This window comes from Silurus aristotelis (assembly GCF_946808225.1).
Source record: "Silurus aristotelis genome assembly, chromosome: 9".
In the NCBI taxonomy this organism is placed as follows: Eukaryota; Metazoa; Chordata; class Actinopteri; order Siluriformes; family Siluridae; genus Silurus; species Silurus aristotelis.
The window spans coordinates 8,353,260-8,376,048 of NC_139582.1; the positions used below are offsets into that span (position 1 = coordinate 8,353,260).

The 22,789-nt window shown below is 38.8% G+C and overlaps 1 protein-coding gene and 1 long non-coding RNA gene across 9 annotated transcripts; one reads left to right on the forward strand and one right to left on the reverse strand.

Annotated features, from left to right (window-relative positions):
- Window positions 1–473: 473 nt before the first annotated feature.
- LOC310730701 lies at window positions 474–6,402 on the reverse strand. Its single transcript, XR_014534919.1, has 3 exons — window positions 5,398–6,402; window positions 1,288–5,361; window positions 474–1,244 (listed from the first exon to the last, which is right to left on the reverse strand). It is a non-coding gene; the product is annotated as an uncharacterized lncRNA (long non-coding RNA).
- On the forward strand, window positions 751–22,245 carry esrp2 (epithelial splicing regulatory protein 2). 8 transcript variants are annotated; one of them, XR_014534916.1, is made up of 16 exons: window positions 751–883; window positions 1,487–1,615; window positions 9,865–9,978; window positions 10,414–10,528; window positions 10,639–10,734; window positions 11,493–11,547; window positions 11,764–11,874; window positions 11,989–12,121; window positions 12,881–12,923; window positions 13,962–14,263; window positions 14,354–14,584; window positions 14,899–15,097; window positions 16,452–16,656; window positions 16,890–17,700; window positions 18,072–20,346; window positions 21,092–22,245. XR_014534916.1 is itself a non-coding variant. In XM_083549762.1 (16 exons), the coding sequence occupies exons 1-15, from the start codon at window positions 752–754 to the stop codon at window positions 20,329–20,331; spliced, it is 2,121 nt and encodes a 706-aa protein (XP_083405888.1). In that variant the 5' UTR covers window position 751; the 3' UTR covers window positions 20,332–20,346; window positions 21,092–22,245. The 8 variants fall into 8 exon arrangements, 5 of the variants coding, with proteins under 5 accessions (XP_083405888.1, XP_083405889.1, XP_083405890.1 ...); XR_014534917.1 differs by having other exon boundaries at window positions 16,890–17,058; window positions 18,999–20,346; XR_014534918.1 differs by having other exon boundaries at window positions 13,962–14,254; window positions 16,890–17,058; window positions 18,999–20,346.
- Window positions 22,246–22,789: the final 544 nt, after the last annotated feature.

Below are 22,789 nucleotides of genomic sequence, written 5' to 3' on the forward strand. Positions count from 1 at the left end.
CATTTCGAGAGAGAGAGAGAGAGAGAGAGAGAGAGAGAGAGAGAGAGAATTGGGAGCATTTACTGGCTGAATGCTAATAATCCTTCCTTTATGTTATGTAGTGCACTAGATAGTGTGCATGGAGTCAGTAATTCAGACAGTCATAGCGCACTGACCCTAGGTGCCTAGAAACAAAAGCAGGACTCGGCCATTCTAAAGGTGAGCTGACGCCGGAAAATGGTTCTTATTTCCGACCACTTCCTCTATTCATAACAGACCAATCATATTGGGTTACATAAGGTGTTATGCCTCATGGCTCCTCCCTCACCTTTCGGAATCAGCCAATCAGGGATCACTTCTGGAAGATTGACTGAGTTTGGAGGCCGAGCCAAAGGCAGGTAAGTAAAAAAAAAAAAAAAAAAAAAAAAAAAAAAAAGGTATAGTGAGAAAGGGCTGAAGTGCTGCATATGGGGTTTGCGTGAGAGAAAGTGAAATTTTGTCCACCCTTCTTTACCAGTTAAACCAGTAACTCTGGATAGCGCACACTCGAGCAGGTAGAGTTTTTCTCTCGCACTTTCTGACGCGTCCTTCTTTTGGAAATAGTCCTAATCTCCTTTTCCCCACTTCGTCTGTACTATTATTGAATTTCCAGCTCTTTTGTTTGCTTCTCTTTATCACTCGGTGATAGAAAGGTGAACTCTCGTGTTACTTTTTTTTTTATTTTTTATTTGATCTTTGCTCTTAATTGTAGTTTTTACCCTTGTGGTCCCTGATGGCTTCGCACAGTGATACTCTGGTGGTGTTCTTTGGGGCAACAGCTGGTGCAAATGGGGGTAAACTGGGGTCGGATGAGAGGGAAATAATTCTGTTGGTGTGGCAAATTGTGGATCTACATGAGAAAAAGGTACGAACCTTTTCACTCGTAAGCTTCTTTCCCCCTTTTCCTTACTTTACCCACCCAGGCTTGTGCTGTAGGCTCCATGCTTACTGAGTTTGTCTTAAGTTCTCAAGCCATTCCACCTTGACAGCTGACATTTGTCAACCAGGTACGCTTTCGACTTTTATATCATCCTGAATATTGGAGTCAGTCTGTTAACACGTGCATGTAGTAATAATACATTTAGTTTTAGTCTATATTGGCTGTTTTTCTTTCTCCATTTAATGAAACGTAAAAAGAGAAGCAGGAGAAAGCGTGCCTTTTGTGGTAGCATGTCAGCGCCATGAGGTCAGTCACCCTTCGGCTCAAACAGCGCTCGGCTTCGCAGCTCTCTCTCTCTCTCTCTCTCTCTCTCTCTCTCTCTCTCTCACTCACACACACACACACACACACACACACCTTTTACAACATTCAATCCAGAGCTTCTTTCCTTCATATCAGTAACAGTGTGAGCCATTTTTTCCCCCATAATGTGTCACGTTAATGCTTTTAGACTTTAGATTGCTGCCGACATGCTTCCCAACATGTGTGTATTAATAACTAATGCTGTTTTCTTTATCTCCTGAACAGGTTGGAAAACTTCAGCAGCGCCTGATTAAACCAGACACTTTGGAATTAACAGATCAGTGTCAGGAAGAGACAGGATTGAATGTGGAGGAACTTTGTAAAGCTGAGCCCCTGGACGCGGTTCTTCTACAGGTGAACTGCATTGGTCTTAATTGATTAGCCTAATTGGAGGTTTTTTTTTTTTTTTTTGCGGATGACCATTGTCTTAATTTTTCCCAGTTCAGAATTCAAATCTGCGCCAGAATTTATTCAAAAATTTCCCTTAAAAAAACCCAAAACAAAAGCAAGCATTATTATTATTATTATTCATTTTTTCAGAAGCTCAAAAGTGCGCTTAATTCCTGAAAGTCAGCACGCTGTTTCGTTTGCGCATGCGCACTTCTTTTACATGCACATAAATATTAAAATTCCTATGCTAATCGGTTGGAGGTCTTTTCTGACTCTACAGTTCACAATGTTTTTTTATGCTAGTAAGGTCAACGTAAGTCCAGAAAACTAGCAGAAAATGCTTGCAGTATTGTTTTATCTATAAAAACAGTAGAACAGTTTGATAAGGTACGATAAATAATCAGAACACCAGCTTCAGGTCCAGGTTTGGGGGTTTCAGATGACATTTGAAGAGGTACACCTGCAAAACAAGTCAGAGGCTTCAAAAATGACAGGAAACAGAAACACTTGTGGTGGTTCTGAGAGAAGTGTCTGCTGTGAGTGCCAGGATTTCAGAAAGTCCCAAGAGTGTCTGCTGTGTGTAGTGAAGTCCCAGGATTTGTCCTCTGTGTTCTGGATGTGTGATGATGAGCCAAGTGTGTGTTTTTATTTGACACTGGTCTTCTTTAATACAACCATCTTGATCACTAGTCTAATAAAATGCCATGTAAAGATCCTTCTCTTTTTTCACATATCCCATCTTATTTAGAAGTCAGCCATGATATAGCACACTTTGAGCAGAACAGGTTAAGAGCCTTGTTCAAGGGCCCAACAATGGCAGCTTGGTGGTGCTGGGTCATTTGTCTATTAAGTTGAGCATCATGCTTAAAAATTGCAAATAAAATGTAAAGCTGTTTACTTGCAGTACTATCGTTTGTGTATTTGTACCGTCTGTATATCTGACAGACAAAATTCGTATTTCTCGACGTGTCGGGATCCAAGCCTGTTCTTTATGTATATATTGTGATAAGGTAATGCTGACACACACTTGCCTAATTCTGATGTTTAAAGTACATCATTTTTTATTATTATTTGAAAACACATGTATATTCAAACTCATGCTGGAATGTTTCTTTTTGTAAGTGAGCTGTTTGCCACCAACTTTATTTGGTTGGAAGGTTTTTCAGATTAGGAAGCACGTGGTGGATTCAGTGACAGGTAACAGTTTAATGCTGTGTACACATGGGTCTCCAGTCTAACATAAGCTGTATTGTGCTCTACAGTTGATGCATTCACATAGACTGCAGTTCAATCTGAATTGTTTGTATATGGGTAAACATTGGGAGCTGGGCAGGGAGACTTTTGGCTGCAGTGGAAGCCTGCAGGCCTGGTCATGTTTTATCCCAGTGAGCTCTGCTGACACCTGTAAGACGGAATGTTTACTTGGGAACGCCCCTCCCTAGCTGCTGTAAATGTCACTGACTTGGGAGGAGATTGGGGGATGGATGAACAGGTCAGAGAAATGGAGAGACAGTGTTATTGTCCATAGCTATAGTACATCCTTTGCTTACTTTTTTTTTTTTTTTTTTTTTTTTAAGACCAGGATGTGCAGTTTCTAGTTTGTTGTGGCGTGTGCAGGTATGTTTTGCCATATGTTGCCAAACGTGTTTCTCAACCCGCCTTCCCGAAGAATTTGTTTGCAGTCAGTCGATCTGTTCCCACCCCCGACTATTTCATAACTAAAACTAGTCATTATCAGTCCTACAATCGGAGATCTAGAGCTATCCGGACTGGATTATAGGTGGGGTTCTTAACAAATGTGGAAAACTGTTATTGAATACAGTGTTTAAAATAAAAGTGAGACTACTCCATTTTCTCTCCAGTTTTCCTCACACTGGACTGTTTTCTCTTTCACCTAACCTGTACCTAGCCTCTCTTTAGCCTCTGTACCCAGCTCCGCTTCTTTGTTATACTTTGTGTTTGTACTGTACAAAACTCCATGCTCTCTTTGCTTTATTTAATGCTGGTTTTAAATCCCATCATCTTTTCCGACACCGTTTCTCAATTATTTTGTCGAGCTTTAGGAATATGGATACATTTAATTTACTGACAGGTCTGTCGAGAACCAACAGTTCATCTTGGATATAAATTTATCTCACACGCATATCTCCATTGTGTTTACCACATCCTGTGACTTACTAAAAATCAATGTGTATTCCCAGGTTTAGGATTGCATTTTTATTTTTATTTTTTTATGCTTTTATTACTCTGTGTATTTTGACACAGTATTCCTTTGGCTCAGACTTTTAATATCCGACTTCAAATGCAGTTTTGTCACCAGAAGGCCCTGTAAAGATTAACCAGCAAAATCAATTTCTCCCAGCATTTCTCACTAAAGGGAAATGCTTTCTCGTACTACCACACCGCTATATATCCTAATATAGACTTCTTGTCTTGTCTCATGATTTTTAAAAACAACCTTTGCATGGACCGCTTTAGGTTTTAGGCTTTACTCTTTTGCGTTAGCTATTGATTTGACAGCAGTTGAGTAAAACTAAGCGACTCTTGTCTACTTTACACACCTCATTTGTATAGGACCTTTAAGTTTAGGGGTGAGTGATTTCTAAATGCAGTTAACTATTAAGAACATTAATTCCAAAAAGAAAAGCAATTTCTTTACAATGTTCCTAAATTCCTACCGACATTATAAGGCTAAACTTTGAGAGAATAAAAAATCCTAATTAAAGAGCCTAATTTCTTCAGACAGCATTTGATGTGAGGTACAACAATAAAAAAAAAAAATAATAATAATTCAGGAAATGAACAGCGACACTATTATAACAAATATACTGATCAAGAAATTGTCCTACTAATTCAAACATTTTTTTTTTAAAGGGTTGGTTCATAGTTGAGAGCTGTCTTCCTCTAAACTGCTTAATCATTTGCATAATGTTGCACTAATTAAACTGTAAAACCTCAGCTTAGCATAGGTCTTTCAACTGCACTTAGCTCATCTAAAATACTCAGTGGGTTAGGAAGCTGCTGCTGTACACCTTCACATTCAGCTCCCGGTTCAGTACAGTGATGGTGTATTATGCCCGTGGGCACTTTTGTGCCTGACGACTGGCTCTGCACCTGCTTTTTGACACCGTCTCTATTAGTTTGAGCTGATGCTGTATGTGTGCACATGTTAGTGCAAGTGCCAAAGAAGAGACAGGTTTTTAAGGGAGATAGGAGAACATAAAGGGTGAGGAAAAGGTGAGCTATTAGGTTTTAGTCTGGGCTGGTAGTAGCATGTCTGCTTTTGTAATAGGGCAGGGAACCACTCCTGGGGTGTAGCTTAATTGATACCACCCTAGTTAATTATCTTCTGAAAAATTTAACATCACATTAATGCAGCTAAATCTGAATAAATGAGTTAATTTCTCAAGTCAATTGCCTTCAAAATTGTTCCTGCTAATAAATCCAGTTCATTTAGACTGTTGAATTCAGTTTTTCTTTACTTGTATGTAGACCAGCAGTATTTTTTTCTGGGAAAAGGAGGGACTGATAATCAAAGCCTTGAGTAGTTTAGAGGTTAAGTAGGCTTTAATGTGTTTGATAAATTAGATTTGAATATAGTGATAAGGTGTGTGTGTGTGTGTGTGTGTGTGTGTGTGGGAGTTATTGTTGCTTTAAACTCTTGATCTTTATTAGACCCCTCCCATTGCTTTATCTTCCTTTTCTGACTGCTGTGTGCACACACACACACACACACACACACACACACACACACACACACACACACTTAATGTTAAATAAGACCTAAGGGGAAGGGCTAAAAATCAATCTAAGTCCATCGGTGTCATTAATGGCATGGCTGCTTCAGATATTGTTCTCCATCCAAACTCCTTTAATTCCAAGTCCTTTAGTTGCTGAAATACAACATTGGCCTATCGGAAACTAGTGTTACACTTTGATGTGGGTAGAATTGATTAGATATCGTGTGTTCTATTAGACATTAAACACGAGATATTGTTGTTTTTGCCCTGTGTGGTTCAGCTTCAGCTGTGTTTTTGTCTGTCTCTTGCTTGTTGTTTTGGCTCTGAGGTTAGACCAGGGTGTGGCATCTATTTCTCCCAAACCTTTTTGTGAGGTAAGAGTTAATCCAGGTGCTGATTTGTGCAAGGTGGGGCCTGATCGCTGCGACCGTGGCTAAAAGCAAACACAGAAATCCAGCGTCAGCTTGAACTGTTGTTTTCAGACATTATGGTGGAAGTTCTGTACTGGAAGACCTTAATTTAAGAACTCAGTGACATCTGAGTAGCCACCTATTGCCGAGCTGTCAGTCATTCAGAAGACTAGTACTGGTTTAATGAGGATGGATATGCTTTCGGGCTGTGGTTCAACAGACATTCTTATTTTCAGATAATTGTCTAGAATTTTGATTCATTATCTTTGGAACATGAAGCCTGATGTCAGTTTTGGATCAGGTTAATGTGCTTTAATAGGCAAACCAGTTTATATCTTGTTTGAACTTGCATGTTTCGATCACACTGTTAAAAATCGTAAAAAATCCGATTAGATTGTTTCAGCCTGCCGCTTAAGCACACCCTTGGGCTTGGGCATGTTGTGAAATGCTGCTGTGTCAGATTAGTGCTTCACCCCCTGAAGGAACTCTCCATCTTGACTCTGGTTGTGTTTTTAAGCTTCCAGAATCCCCATGTAATCTGTAAAATGTCCTGTGAATTAAATATTTGGGCCAGCACGCTTATTACGCATCGTAAATGTTTTTTTTTAGATGTTAGCAGCTCAATTGTGTTAAAGATAAAGTCCAGCACTGTTATCTCAGCACTATATACTCTAGAAAGGTTTAATAAACCTTTTGTTTTTGGTAGGCTATTGAACATGATTGTAAGTATATCAAAATAACTATAATAGCACAAAACATGGTGCTTGTTACTGGGGCAGTACTACTCTTGTGCACAACACTGTGCATCACACAGGGAGCTATTAGATGAATCCACTGTTGCTAGCACATCATTATAAGTCTACTCTGTAATGATGTGCCCAGAACTTTGGTTTTATCCAAAGCAGTTATACATACTTTCTAAGTTTTGACAGTGTTATGAGGTTGCTTCAGATTTTTGTTTGTTTTTTTATATTTTTCTATCTTACATAATTGTTACATATATATATTTATATATAAATAATATAATAATGCAAAAAGAAATGATTGGTTATTAATTTCTGGTTGCTATTTTGTGACCTAATTCGAATGGATGTCTAATAAAAGGTTTAGAGCCATTTTAGCTTGTTAAGAAGCGGCCTATAATCAAATGTTATTTAAAAAGGCTGGATTTTTTATTATTATTATTTTTAAACGTGTTCTCTAAAATGCAATATATTTTACTTTTTAAAACCTAAAGTTTGTCTTGAAGATATTTAAATATTTATTTAAAAATTTCATTGTGAAATTTGCTTACTTAAAAATAAATAGGTAAAACTTAAACATTACATAGCTAAGGCCAGTCATGTTTAATGCTAAAGTTATCTGATTTTGGCAACATTATTAGCTTCCTGCTGCAATGTTTTCTGATGTGGCAATATTTCTATCGAGAACATTTCGTAACTGAAATTAACTGTTTACACTACCATGCTTTACATAGGTCTGTTCTTTTTCTCTCGGAGTGCAGATTGAGGATATTGATTGCTTTTGCTTTTTATTAAAAATGTAGTTAGTCTTTTTTTAAGGATTCGCTTGATCTGATGATGATTCAGATATTTTACATGCCTGTGCCATAATTGGGGAGTAACAGCCTTCTGGCAGTAAATTGTGTGTGCGTCGTATATCTAAGACATGCTTCAACATGTGTGTTGAACACAGTTTTTCACACGGCACTTTTTATTTTCTCATCTAAGATTTGTCTTATGACTGTTGGCCATGGACGATATGCGCTGCAGCTCCAAACTGCCGATTAAAAAAAAAAAAAAAGAAAATAAATCTATAATGAAATATCTTACAAGCATGCACACACAAATGGTGATAAGTCTTTTGTCCATGGAGATGTGTTTGAAGATATATATGCTTGCAGTGATCCATATTACTGGTGTTTGTAAGCTGAGGTCTGTGGTATAAAACTTAGCTTTAAATAGACTGTTTAGTAAACACAAACACCACAGAGAACATGATGAATCCACCAGTAGTCGAAGACTGAGTCGTCACCACAGTTAAGCTGGTTTGACCTGTTTTGTTTTGGCTTTCTGTTAGGCTTTCTGTCAGTCCACTAAAAGGCAGCTGGTTTGTGTGTGTCTTGAAGCAAAGGTTCTTAACTTTTTTTGGTGCCTGGTGACACATTTAATGCTTACTGCAAACACACAAACCTTTATTGACTGTACGAGGTGTTCTGTGGGACCTGAAAAGATATAGCAAAGACACTGTCAAATTTAGAATGTTAAAAGACCTGGTATTAACATCCTTTTGTGATATGATCATTAGTACAGGTGTGTACTGGGTCAGTCATGTCTTAAGGTGTTTTCACAACCACTGTTCTGTTTGTAGGCTGCAGATGAATGGGAAATTCATCCTTTTGATTTGACACTCATTGTTTTGGCTTCACACAAAAATGTTGGCTGGAAACATACTCGAAATGCTCTTTTATTGGCTATGACATTGGTCAGGGTAAACAAGGTTTGTTAGTTCACACCATGTGGGTGTAGAAATAATGAAAATGATGAGCATTTGTTTATTTTTATGTATGTGCTTTGTGACTATGTGAAAAGTGCTTTACAAACAAACTGAATTGAGCATGATTCGAATTATGTATTAATAGCTAGTTTACAATTCATCAATTTACCGTTTTGTGTATTTCGTTCAACATTTTGATGTGTAAACTTGCACTTCCATAAGGGTCTTTTGAATCACTTTGTAACTGGTCAGTTGCAGTAGCTCACATATTGCAAAATGAGATGCCGTTCACACCCCAAACTGCTGCACCTGAGCTTCTCTAGAGTTCACATGTGATCAGGCTGAGTCTACCTCAGGCACTTAAGATCAGACTGGTATTTTTGCTTTGTATCCATTACAGTACTGTGTTCTGTGCCTAAAGGTATCATACCAACTGGGAACTATTTATACTTTGATTTAAATGGATTAAACACTGCATATGTAAAAAAAAAAAAAAAAAACACCCTCAGAAAGCTGAACTAATTTTAGAGGTGACCACAAAACGTTTGTAGTGAATCATTGTGTGTCGCAGCAACCATGGGTCTGAGGAAATAACACAAAGCCAAGGCTAAACCTGATTTAAAGTAGCATGTTACTAGTTTCCCCCTCGTTTTTGCATGCTTAAACTATTTAGTTCTTAAATGCAGTTGTGTGTTAGCTAAGTTTAAGCTAGGTTCCATCGTCTTAATTTCCCTCTGTTGCATGGATTCTCTTTGCCAAACATATAGTTAGGAAGCATCTCAAACGAATTTATATAGTTTTTGCAATTTATCTTTAGTACTTGCCGTATAGCACAGCGATGTTCTTGAATGCAGTATTTGGGACTTCATTATGAAAGAAACTTTAGTACAGTGAATTGTAATGATTTAGATTTGTTTTTAGGATTTTACAAATGTCTTAAAAGAACGCACATAATGTTCTTTTTACACAGTTATTTTTAGTAAAGCATTTGGATGTCTAGTGAGGGATCACTAGTGACAAAAGTAATAATCATTTAAGTGCTCTGTTTCTTCACTATGTGTCATTAAACATCACTCAACCACTCCCTACTGAACTGACGGTTATTTTCATGTAAAAATGTTCAGCTGTTGTGTGAAAGACTCAGCACTTTAACTTTTTTAGTTTTTGGCTGCGTTGTTGCTGTGTGAGAGTGATGAATGTAGAGGATCACATGACCAGGAGACAGATGGATGTATAGTGGCTTTAGTGGTGTGCGGTGTATTTATTTACCTTTTTATTGCCTCTGGCTGTCAAATAGAAAATTGTGCATGTTGGTGTCGATATTTTAGCTCTTATAAAACTTGAGAGCTGATGTATGAAAGTACACCTGTGTTTCACCCTACACCTGGAAAATTTTATTATAAAATTTTAATATAATTTTTTGCTTCTTGTGAGTTTTCTTCATTTTATCACCTTGTTACTTTTGAGTGCATGTTGCATATGTTGTATGTTCAAATGATAATTGAAGAAACCTTATATTTGTTCTTTTCCTTCTTGCCTCCTACTATTTTGCTTTCCTGGTGTGCAGTTCCAGCAGGCCGTATCAGCAGAACTTAAAGCTCTGGGCAGAAGCTCCTACACGCTGTGTGTGGATGGACACCTCCTAATCCGGCAGGCCCTTCACCCTGAGGCTTCCAAAAAGGTTACTGACAGACATGCAGGTCCTTCATTAATAAGATGTACTAACAGAAGAACAGAGATGAGTAAAATTAGGAAAAATGGATGCAAAATGGAGAATGTAGTTTTATTTTATAGTTAATTTACACATGATTTGTAGGAATGCATTTTGCAAGGCAGCAACCCTGTACATGAACCAGATAAACCAAAAATAGTTTAAATAGACCTGACCTTAAGACAACAAAGGCACTGTAATTTTGTCTTCAGGGTATGCAAACATTTGCACTGAGCTGATGTTAATCCCATACCTTGTCCCAACTTCCTGCAACGTCCTGCTATTGTTCTATAACATTTGTCAACAACAGTATTTGCAAAACATTGATGTGCCAGGTTTTCTTGTTATTTTAATCCTGTTTTGCCTGCAGAGAGATTGATGGAGGTCTCTGTGTTTTTCTGTCAGAATTTGGTCCTGCCAGAGTGTTTTTACTCATTTGCGGATTTGAAAAGAGAGTTTCACAAATGCTGTCCCAACGCCGGGCCGGTGAAAGACCTCACCCTTCCCTCGATGCTCGAATGTATCCTTACTCAAAGTTTGCTTATTATTGCTTATTGTTCTCTAAAGATTTTATTCTTGACCTCCATGCTGTGCAACACCTCGAGTTTGTCGCTTAACGGATGCTCTCAGATTTGTGTCTCCCATCAGTAAGCGAACAGAGGGCTGGAGTGAGGGAGGTGAAGAGCATGATGATGATCATCCAACATATCCTGGCTGAACCATATAGTCAGTTTACACTTTCCTATTACTCTCCTCCTATTGTGTATACAGTCCTAAAACACTTGCTTAATGCGGTGAATTAGTGCCGGCGATGCCAGTGTTATCAGCCGCTTAATACTGATAGCAGTTATAACACTCATTATAGCATTCAATTTAATGTCATTCTTTAGTTTCAGATCATATTTCTTTTATTTTTAAGGACATATGTTCTAATAGAAGACACAACATAGAGGAGAATAGATCTAGCTCTGTTCCATTAATAGAACTAATGTGCTTTGTATAATAAGAAGTTCAGAAAGTAGTTTTGTTTTGAAATACACTTGCCCATAGCAGCAAAAACATTGGTCAAGTGGTGATCTACAGTTTTAGTAAGTTTTTCGTGCTATTTATAAGGATTAAAGAAGCAAACTATGTAGATAGTGTAGGGGATTATGTCTTCTGTGTATTTGAAATAAATATGCTGCATATATATAATTTACGATTTCATAAAAGACGCGTTGCATTATCATATTTTCCATAACCTTTGAGGGAGGCATTGTTCTGTAGGCTTCTCTTGTTTCTTTTGTAAAGGATATCATCTTCAGGCCGGGTTCTCTGGCAACTCTCACACACACTGGTGTTTTTGCAACATGGACAATGATCCTTATTTAAGATGTGTGTCATTTAAACGGAGTTACTGTATTTTTAGGGAATTTCATCTCCGGCACTGAAACTCATTTTTAACCCATTTCTGACCTCACAATAACAACTCTTATTTTTTCCAGGTCACAAGTTTTCCTCTTTCGAGACTGTGAAGTACAAGTTTGAATCTGGAGCTTGGTGAGTGTTATTGCAATTCCCCATCCAGGCCTTGAAGGATTAACTCCCCTATGGGCTATGAATCGTTGGGGTTGAGTGTTGTGAAGGAGGGATGAGATCCGCTAGAGATGAGAACACACGCTCTAGTGCTAGGATCAAGTTAAAGCATGATAATGATGTCTCTAGAACGGTCTGAAGCTGGCTTAAAAAACTCTCTTCTCTTGCACTGTCCTGCAGCAGTAAGACAGAACCTGTGGACAGTGAGACAGTAATCCGAGCCAGGGGGTTGCCATGGCAATCTTCAGACCAGGACATCGCTCGCTTTTTCAAGGGTCTCAACATCGCCAAGTAAGAGCACGATTCACCCGAATCGGTTATGCCATGTGGGATGTTGTTAAGCAGGCATTTTCAGTTTGAGGAGCAACAGTGCCAGTGTGATGTGTTTGTGTGTGTGTGTGTCAGAGGTGGCGTAGCACTCTGTTTGAATGCTCAGGGTCGCAGGAATGGAGAAGCTCTGGTGCGCTTTGTAAACTCGGAACACCGAGACATGGCACTGGAAAGACACAAACATCACATGGGCAGCAGATACATTGAGGTGAGCAGCTTTCCTCTACGGTCTCACAGTTAATCACAAGTCCTGCTAACATTTATATATATAGTATAGTGATAATGAACTAACATTTATGAGATACCTCATAGGTATAACACCTTTTATGAGGTAATAGTATAAGCATTATTTATATCATAAACACTACCATTTTATTCTGTTTTGTGTGGTGTTTTGATACATAATAGAATTATTTCAAATTAGACATGTTGACGTTATCCTACAAGTCGTCAGGTCTTAAACTTTAAATGTATAATTATTTGTGGTACATTTAAAACCTCTATATTATAGAGCTTACTTTAAGTACCTTGTTTATCAGCAGTTAGTAGCATTTCACCGAATACCAGAGTTTTTATATATTTTTAAGGTGGAAGTAGTTGAACATTTTGTACTGAACAAGCCTTAGCGTTGCATCCATTTCATTTACTTCATGGAGACTGTTGCTATTTTTTATACATTAAGTTTACAGGCTTCTCTAGTAATGGATGTTTTTATGGCTGCAAAGTGCATGCGATGATGATCTTCAGGATGTTTTGCTGCATAGACATGGCTTAATCTTAAAAATAAAAAAATAAAAAAACCTCTGATAACAGCATGTGTTCAGACATGATTTTGATCAGTGTTTTATTTATTTTTTTTAATTGACAAAAAAAACAGGTAGCTTGTAGTTATGGGTTGTTCCCTTCAACCCCACCTAACTCTTTACACATGCTTGTCTATAGGGTGATTTTTCCACTTCTGTTTCAGGTGTATAAAGCAACTGGAGAGGAGTTCCTGAAGATTGCTGGAGGTGAGTTGCTTTTATTGAGTGTATGTTAATGTGTTTTGGAAGTCTTCAATTACGGCTGAGACATGCACATGCTCGCCAACCCCACTAAATACACTAACATTTGTAGAGTGTACTTCCCTCCAATTCGGTCTCTCTCGTGTTTGGGTTGAATAAAAGCCTCTTTTGTGAGCCGTGTGCCGGTGCTGACTCACATCGAGCTGTTTCAGGAGGAAACTCTACTCTCGTGTCTCAGCCTCCCCCCACCTGTGCCTTAGTGTGGCTTCCCCTGAGAGGGAGCACGAGCAGCGGTCGCTGAAAAGACCAACTCTGCCCTCTCACACCCAGGGTGTAAAGAGCCAGGAGCAGGCCGAGATAGTGTGTGTGTGTGTGTGTGCTGAGAGAGGAGTGAAACACTTGCACACTTTTTTATTTTTATAAAATTGTTCTGAATTCTATTGGATTTGTGCATATTCTTTATCGAATGCATGTTTAATTGTTCTTTTAGGAAACTGTTGCGCTTGTGTGTTTTTGTTTAAATTTTTTTCTAGACCTTCTGATAACTGCAGATCTTGAGTGTATAGTTGAGTACAAATGTTTGTAGAAAAGGCCAATACCAAAACACCTTTTGCTTATTAGCCTACACAAATGTTCATTCACTATGAGAAACATGGTCAGACCGATTACTTTAAAACATCTGCTCTTTTACTTACAACCTTTTTTGTGTTGGTTAGGTTTCGGGATCCATCAAGTAATGTGATTCACAATATTATTTAGTTTGTTTGGTTGATTTTTGCACATTACTCCTGTTGTAATTTTCTAGTTATAAACAAACAGTAGAAGTGATTTTACAGTCTTCTTTAAATCATATCTGGAGATCAAGAATGTCATAGAACACCCCCCCCCCACACACACACACACACAGACACACACACCTATTTTTTTTTTTTTAATATATATATGTCTTGTTCATTTCAGAATTTTAGGTTTGTTGCAACACATTCAGATTCAGCATAAGGCATATTCATGAAATGATTCGATTTTGGCCCCCCCATTGCTTAGGCACATCTAACGAGGTGGCACAGTTCTTGTCTAAGGAGAATCAGGTGATCATCCGCATGCGGGGCCTGCCCTTCACTGCCACACATCAGGATGTGCTGGGCTTCCTGGGTCCTGACAACCCTGTGACTGATGATACAGAGGGGCTGCTCTTTGTTAAATATCCTGATGGAAGGCCCACGGGTGATGCCTTTGTGCTGTTTGCCTGTGAGGAGTACGCCCAGAACGCTCTGAAAAAACATAAACAGATTCTGGGGAAGAGGTACATCGAGCTGTTCCGCAGTACAGCAGCCGAGGTGCAGCAGGTCAGCACAACATGATTCTAACTGGAGCTCTGCTTTTAAAGCAAATCATTGGGAAATAATTGTTTTTTTTGTGTGTGTGGTGTGTCTCAGGTGCTGAACCGCTACATGTCTACTCCACTGATCTCCACACTTCCTCCTCCTCCCATGGTGCCGGTTCCAGTGCTGGCTGCTCCTCCCTTCCTCACCACAGGCAGCACCAGAGACTGTGTACGGCTGCGTGGCTTGCCATACACAGCTGCCATCGAGGATATCTTGGAATTTATGGGCGAACACACCATAGACATTAAACCCCACGGTGTTCATATGGTTCTCAATCAGCAGGTGAGGGGAATTAACTGATAGAAAAAAATTGATTGCAATACTAATGAATATACTTAATCTCTATTCAAACGGCTTTTGTCTGACAGTTTTATATATGGAAATGTGAAAACGTACACTGAGGACAAAAATAAACGCTGAACTATATTTCATCTACTTTTTAATTAAGATTTATTTCGTATAGGCTTTTTATAGAAACCACATTCTTTTTGATTTACCTTTTGTGACCGATTTTTGTTTTTCTTTTGGATTGTTGTCCGAACATAAGATACACATGTAATGGCTTCTGATCTGTCTCATTTCTATTTATTTTGAAGGGTCGTCCATCTGGTGATGCTTTTATTCAGATGAAATCAGCAGATCGTGCATTTATGGTAGCACAAAAGTGTCATAAGAAGATGATGAAGGATCGTTACGTAGAGGTGTTCCAGTGCTCCACTGAAGAGATGAGCTTTGTGCTGATGGGAGGGACTCTGAACCGTAGTGGCTTGTCTCCTCCACCATGCAAACTGCCCTGTATGTACACTGTTCATGCTTATTTATTTACAATTAATTAATGAACCCTATATTGTGCGTTTTTTTTTTTTTTTTTTTTAATACCGCAAAATGCAGATTAAGGCAGATTTGTTTCAGTTATGGGATGATGATTAAATTTGAGTTGTAAAAATGCTATACAATAGTAACCCCGCACACACACACACACACACACACACACACACACACACACACACACACACACACTTCCATATTGTATAGTGGTTAGAAAATGGGCCATTAAATGTGTTTTACATGTAGTTTGTTTATTATGTGACTGTGTAGTTAAGAGTTGGCTTTAAACCAGTTCCATATCACACGTGCCATGTACATTTGAAAACCGTTTCTGCATCTGATACATTTACATTTTAGTAATCAGATAAATTGATAAACTGATAAGAAATTATCAAAACTGAATATCAGAAGGACAATTCGAAGGCATCAAAATATCTATTGAATTAATGAAAACTAATTATCAATTATGTCAGTTGTAGAACAGTAAAGTGTTTACATTACTTTAATTTACTCCTGCTCATACACAAACAGTACAGATATTAGTCTTCCTTGATAGGGTGGTAGTGGTAAAGATAAAAAAAAAAAAAAAAAAAAAAAAAAAATTAAATTAATAAATAGTTGTGAAGTATTCTGTTGTGTTGCACAGCTTCCCAACAAGCCTGATTTTATTGGAATGTCCTGTATGATTTATAGAGTAAGTTTAGAGCATCTGATGGCTGCACTCTGTGCAACATGCACAGCCTGTTAAGCAGGTCTCAGGTGTAGATTGTCCTATCAGTGCAGACTCCAGAGATAAGATTTCAGTTAATCTTGTAGGGAGCAATGTGAGTGCATATGGAGCTGAGAAAGGTGCACAATGCATAAAGTCTGGGCTTTAAGTAACGCTGAAAGTTCTCAGACCTGACTCCCAACCAAGATCAGACGGACAGATAGGTCTCTCACATGCTGTTATGACCGTATGGTTTGGTGATGGTTACTGGGTTGGATGAGGGACATGTACTGAATATGACCTTCATAAACTGTGTGTGTGTGTGTGCACGCACGTACACACCCATTTGGTGGTGAGCAGGCCCTTCCTGCATGCCACTGTTGGCTGTTTGCATGTAAATATGTCAATGTTTTTTTTGACCTGCTGAAGGACACTTTCCTCTACTCTTCTAACTAAAGCACAGGTGTACTTGTCAACCTGCTTGTTTCTCCCTGGTGGGTTGGGCTTGGTGCCATGCTTCATTTACTTGCTAAACACTGTATTGCTATAATGAGCTCCAGTAGTTTTATTATTGTTTTCAAAGGCTCTATTTTCTGCCCTTGTCACCTCCAGGCCTCTCCCCACCGACCTATGCTGCATTTCCAGCACCAGCTGGTATGCTTTCAACCGAGGCAGGGCTGTTTCAGCCCCCCCTACTGGCCACTCCAAGAACTCCACAGCCACCCACACACAGCCCTGCACCAACCTTCGCTTACTATTCCCCTCAGCCACAGCTGTATATGAACATGAACATGAACTACACTGCGTATTACCCCAGGTATCAGCTCTCATCTGTCTTTTTTTTAATTTGTAAGATACATCTATGCACAATAGAGGCTTGAAAGATTTATTACGGTTATTTGGCTTAGTATTGTTCACAATAATTTCACAAATCGCATACTGTATTTCTTCCATATGTATAGGTACTTTACTACATTGATATTTTGTTTATTTATGCCAGGGTGATTTGTTGTTTCATAACAGTTTTTTTCACACTTTTGTGCTCTTCAGTCCTCCAGTGTCCCCGTCCACACTGAGTTATTTTGCAGCTCCTCCAGGCTCTGTAGCAGCTCAGCCTACTCCTGCTCTTCTGCCTCAGCATGGTGCTCTGGTGCGAATGCAGGGACTGCCTTATAATACCGGGGTTAAAGACATCCTCAGCTTCTTCCAGGGTTACCAGGTAAGAGCTTTTTCGCTTAGAGTGCAAAAAGTGCAGTTGCTGATTTTGAAACCTTAAACTATCACACCAAATATACATAATTATGCAGTGCAGCTTGTTTCTGTATGTCATCTGTGATTGCCATTTGTTTTGTCGCATGTGTGTTCATGTACAATACATGCATAATGATTGTACGGATAAGTTTTTCTGATTTCCACATATGACAGTTACTTTAGTTATTAAGCAAAAATTATAGAGTTTTCAGTTTATTATATACACCTACCTTGTAACACCATAGTACTGCACTGTGTGGCTCTGGTGCCCATGTGCCAGAATACACAGTCTTGTCAGTAGTGGTCATAACAGTCAGTAGTGGTTCTGCCTCACTTTTTAATGGAATAAAAGGGGGCCTGTTTGACGGTGCTTAGCATTTACTAATTCTATAAAACTACCAAGGTATATTTTTATAAACCTATAGACCAATGATTGATTATAGCTACAATGTAGGTGTATTGAATATACTGGAACATCAGTGTGTGTGTATATAGGACATGTTTCTTTTTATGATTAAGCTCCTGGACAAACAGTTGCAGTGTTTTGTTATTTTTTGGTCTAAAAATTGAGGAAACATGAGGATTTCACGAGTTCACAATTTACAAGGTGGTATCACTAAGTTTCGAGAGTAGCTCTGTTTATAAAAAAAAATTATTCTCTTTATCTATGTTTACACACCATCACCTTCACAGTAGCCCCCTTTGCAGCAATACAGAGCTCCCAGCATTCCTGCTACTTCTGGAATATGCATATAAGTCTTCTTTTTGAAGCTCGTCAAGCAACTTCTTCAATTTGCGCTGGATTAGCACATTAGTGTTAAAACGGCGACCTTTGAGCTGAATCTTCATCTTCGGGAATAGGGCGAATTTCAGCGGGTGAAAATTTGGAGAGTAGGGTGGGTGCAGAAGTGAGATCACGTGAATTGTTTTTTCAGGGGTTGAGCTTGGTGAAGCTCTTCCTGATCTCTAGTTGTCTTCCAGTAATGTTCTTCCTCTCTGCAAGCACGCACACCACTCAAAACATCTCAAATGACTCGTTGCAGCATCGCCATATGCCAGCGTACGTCATGTCAAACGTCTCTGTGGCAGATCTGCCCAGTTTCATGCAGAATTGTGCGTTTGCCCTTTTGTTCTAACTTTCTGTCCATGATGAAATCAGATGCGGTAAAGCACTGGTCAGAATAGCACCAGTTAACACCATTAATCTCGAAACTTTTTGATACCACCTCATATTTGTTTAGTGGTTTTAACAATAGATTGTTTCAATTGTTTCAAAGTCACTTTATAGAAATCAACATGTAAATGTAGCTCTGTGAACAATCCAGAGGAAAATAGGGGAAACTACTTTAAGACAACATTAGAAACATTTTAAAGGGAACCAGTCTCAAAAATCCATGTTCTCTTCAGGGTGAGACCAGAGATTATAAAACATTTATCTACTACAGTTTTATACTGTAAAGTCCAACCTAAGATAATTACAGAAGGCTCTTTGATTACTGCAGCAGTGCTCATCTCCCCCCACTAGAGTTCGAGTTTATGTCCTGTGTCCGTGTTTCACCCGCTGTGGAAAATCATCCCTCGTTTTCTATAGAGTTTCATGATTTCACAATTCGGACATCTTGTCAGTGTTCCATAAAGCTTGAGGAATGAATCCTAATAGGAAACCATGGTATAACAGTGGTTCTGCTTGGACATGAAGCAATTTTTGTCCAGGGAGCTTAATTATTTTGTCAACTTGCCTTTAAGCTTGAACTTCATTTATGATTAGAGATTTGTGATGTACAGAGCGAGGTGAGCATATTTTACATGCACAATATGCATACATTTACATATGGGTTGTCATTAATAATGCTGTATTGCCGTGTACATTTTTGCTTCTTTCCTTCTTTTTATTGGCTGACATCGAAGTAAGCGGAGCCTTCGACTGATGGTATGAACTTCAGCTCTAAAGAGCAGGGTGGACAAGGGGTTAATTTGAAGGGGAAATAACTGTCTGGTGCTTTATAATGGGATTGTGGTGTTTGTGTGCTTTTTCATCCTGGTAATGGAGCAGGGTGAAATAAATGGAACTGATGTGCCACATTAGTTTCATTCCCCAGACCTGAGCTAAAAGGTGAGGGTGTGTTTGGAGCTAGCACACACTGTGGAACAAACTGCTCTCTGCTTGGGTCTCAGCTGTTTGAGAACCAGAAATCACAGTTGGGGGGGACAAATGAATTCATCTTTGACACCTGGCTGATCTGAAATGAAACGCTGCCCACTCACCCTCCAAGTGTGTGCTTTTTAGCTCACACTTTGTGTGTTTTGTATGTCTTTGGGAAGAATGTTTTCTTTCTCTCCATACTTGGTATGCGTGTTTAGTTGGAAGTGGAACTTGTTTTAGTGTTGGTGTGCATGTGTTCCTAGATGTAGATGTCTTGCTCTGCTTCTGTGGCGAAGTTTTGACTAGAGATGAGCTCATGTTTAAGGGTTTATTTCAGGAAGTGTGACTTTATTAATTAATTTATTTTTCCAAGCATATTTGCAAAGTGGCAACTAATTAATACAGTTTAAAACAACCTTATATTTTAGCATAAAAAGTGTACAAGTGAATTATTAGAAGAAAAAAAAAACTTTCTTAGAGAAAATCAATCTTGAACAAAAGGTGTGACCCGGGATTAAGATGCAAAGCATTTTTACAGGAACAGGGGAAATGCACGTAGTCGTCTTTTTGACAAAAACAAAAAAAAGATATAATGGCCACTGTTGACTGGATAATTTCGCTTTGCACCAAATTCATCTATATAAACAATCATAAACAGTCTCTTGGGATTTCTTCATCCTATTCAAATTAATTGGCTTTTCCCAGGCAAATTATATGTGCACAGGGTCTGAGACATATGAGTAGTATAAATGCTGCATTTACTATTTGTGTGGGGAGAATGTCTGTCTGTCTCGCTTCTTTTTTTTTTTGTTTGTAAACAGAATTGTGAGAAAATAATTAAATTAACAAATATTGTAGGTGGATTCAACCAGAGAACTGCAGGAGTGGGCAGATGCAGGACTAACAATACTGAACAATTGTATTAACAGATTGGGCATGATTTCAGTGGTGTGTGTGTGTGTGTGTATGTGATAAAAGCTGTGCCACTGACTATGGGCTGTTGTGCTGTAGTATGCTCCTGAGGATTACAGCAGTATGGTGGGAATGAGCGATCAGGCCCGTGCTCTGGTCCAGCCCAAAGAGTGGCTCTGCCTGTAGGGGGCACTCCTCCAGGTAAGGCCTCCCACTGTTCCAGATGTGCATGGACTAAACCAGGGCTTCTTAACTTGAGTCATCAGAACCTGTTGCTTTGCACAGTTTGGGATTTTCCTGATCTAAACACTTTTCAACTTACTTATTGTCCATATCTAAACACTCATTAAAGACTTTTCTGGTCATTTGCATGGTGTATGAACAGAGAAAGCCTCACACTGTGCAGTGCAGCCAATGATGACTGGAGGTCAGAATCCCTGGGTGTAATCAATGTTTGTTTCTGTCTTATTTCATCTTTAATCCTGATTTTACAGGTTTTCCATCAGTCTCAAATCTCCATATTTTTTCTTGTGATTGAGATGCTTAATGCCATATAAGACTAACTCCTCTGTGCACGCCGATGTTTTATTGACAGCTCTGCTCTCGGGTTTGGATGCTTCTTTAGGCAGTGACATTAGCCTTCTTTTGTCATTGCAAAGTTTCTTTCCTTTTCTGGGATTTGTCAACATCTTTGCGGTCCTCACTAACCCGAACTGTTTTTCTTCTCCGTAGGATAGATCAATAATCGCACAGCTTTGAGTGAGAATGTGCCAACAGCAAATCAAACTCTCTTGTGGATCTTTCTATTCCCTTTTTTTCCCCTTCTGTCTTTGAGCAGGATTTCACCCCGCGAACAGAAGTCAAGCTTTTCTGGTTTAATATCTTAATTCTACACAGTACAGTATGAGCTTGACTTGACCTGTTTGTGCATTTAATTGTTTCTCAGCTCCAGGCGGACTCTGTGCTCGTCTTGTATAACCTGAGCGGCCAGCGTAGTGGGGAGGCACTCGTCACCTTTCCCACTGAGGAGGCAGCGAGGCGTGCCGTGGCCGAGCGCGCTAACCTTCCCCTCTCTGGCCACCCTGTCCGCCTGATGTGCTGTGAATGAGCCAAACACTCACCACTTGAAGCCGACTCCACGAATGAGAGAGGTCTGCACTTCACCCCTGATAACCTCCCTCTCCTCCCAATACTGATCTTAACCAGATACACAGGGAGACTTTCCTCCGTTTCTAACATGCTACTGCTGGAGGTGACTAGCATGGTGGAAAACACGAACTCTTTGTATATATGTGAACACATGAAATTCACCTTTTCGTTAAAATACCTTGTGTATAAATCGGTGTGGATTTGTAGAATTGACTATGTATATTCTTAGATGTGTTCTTTATGCAGATTAGCCAAAATCCCATTAGCTCTTCCTGTGGGAGAAATTCCACAACGAGGATTCACTGTGTTTTTACTCAAAGGAAGTGCAATATTCATAGGCTAAGCCATACAGCCTGCATGCGTGATGCAAATAAGGAATGAAAACTACTACTGAGGCCTCTTTAATGCCACTACTGAATGTACAGCGAGTTTCTAAAATGCCACTATATGCCTCAATCTAGTGACGGTAGAGAAAATGCTGCATGAAAGATTTTTGTTTTGGTCACTGTAGATCATATGAATTATTGTGTAATGAACGATAAGCCTTTATCTGCTCAAACTTATTCTTAGTTTAATCGAATCCAGAACCCGAGCTGTTTTATTTAACGTGAGAAACAAGCCGATGTGCTTTTGTCTGTTCTGCATGCTTTCTTTTGCACCCTTTATTATCGATTGACAAATTTCTGTCCTGATCTAAAAAAAAAACATGACTGGAGAGGCCTTCGGCCGTCATAGTGCCTTAACTCTTCTACTTTTTGTGCCATTACTACACGTGCCAGAGTTTAGTAGCAGCTATAAAAAAGTTCGGCAAGCTTCTCTGGCCCCGAGTGGGCATTTAGGAATTTTTTTTTTTTTTTTTAAGTCAAATTTGACACTTGTATGAAACTGAAAAGAACATTTATGTAATAGTATAAACATTATATGTAAACAATAAAACATTATATTCTGAAATATTGCAGGCCTGTTTACTTTTACATGAAGCTCCATAATTATTGGCAACATTGGGAAAGTTGTATGTGCATTGTTTTTTTTTATTTTTGTTTTTTTATTTATTTTAAAGACTATTGGTAAAATCTTTTAAATTCTTGAAATGGAGAAATTGGCTGTGGTGACCATGGTAGAACAGTGATTTTGTATTAATTTGGATTGCAGCTCAGGCAAAATCGGTTAGAGCAGAGATGTTCTGGTGGCCTGCAAGCCGCCGCTGATTCAACATGCAGGATTGTCGAGAAACAGCTGACAGACGCTCAGACTCCCCTGATCTGATCTTAAGATTTATTAAATTTTTCAGCATCCCGTTACACATTTAGTCCACATTTGCTGTTATAATATAAAAAAAAATACATTTAATATCACTATTATATATAATATAATTACAAACTAGCTGATATATATACATGCAACTAATAGTAACATCTGTTACAATTAAATAAACATTCATTTGCTAAACATTTGCTATAAATTAACATTAATTATGCATTTTTCAAAATACTAA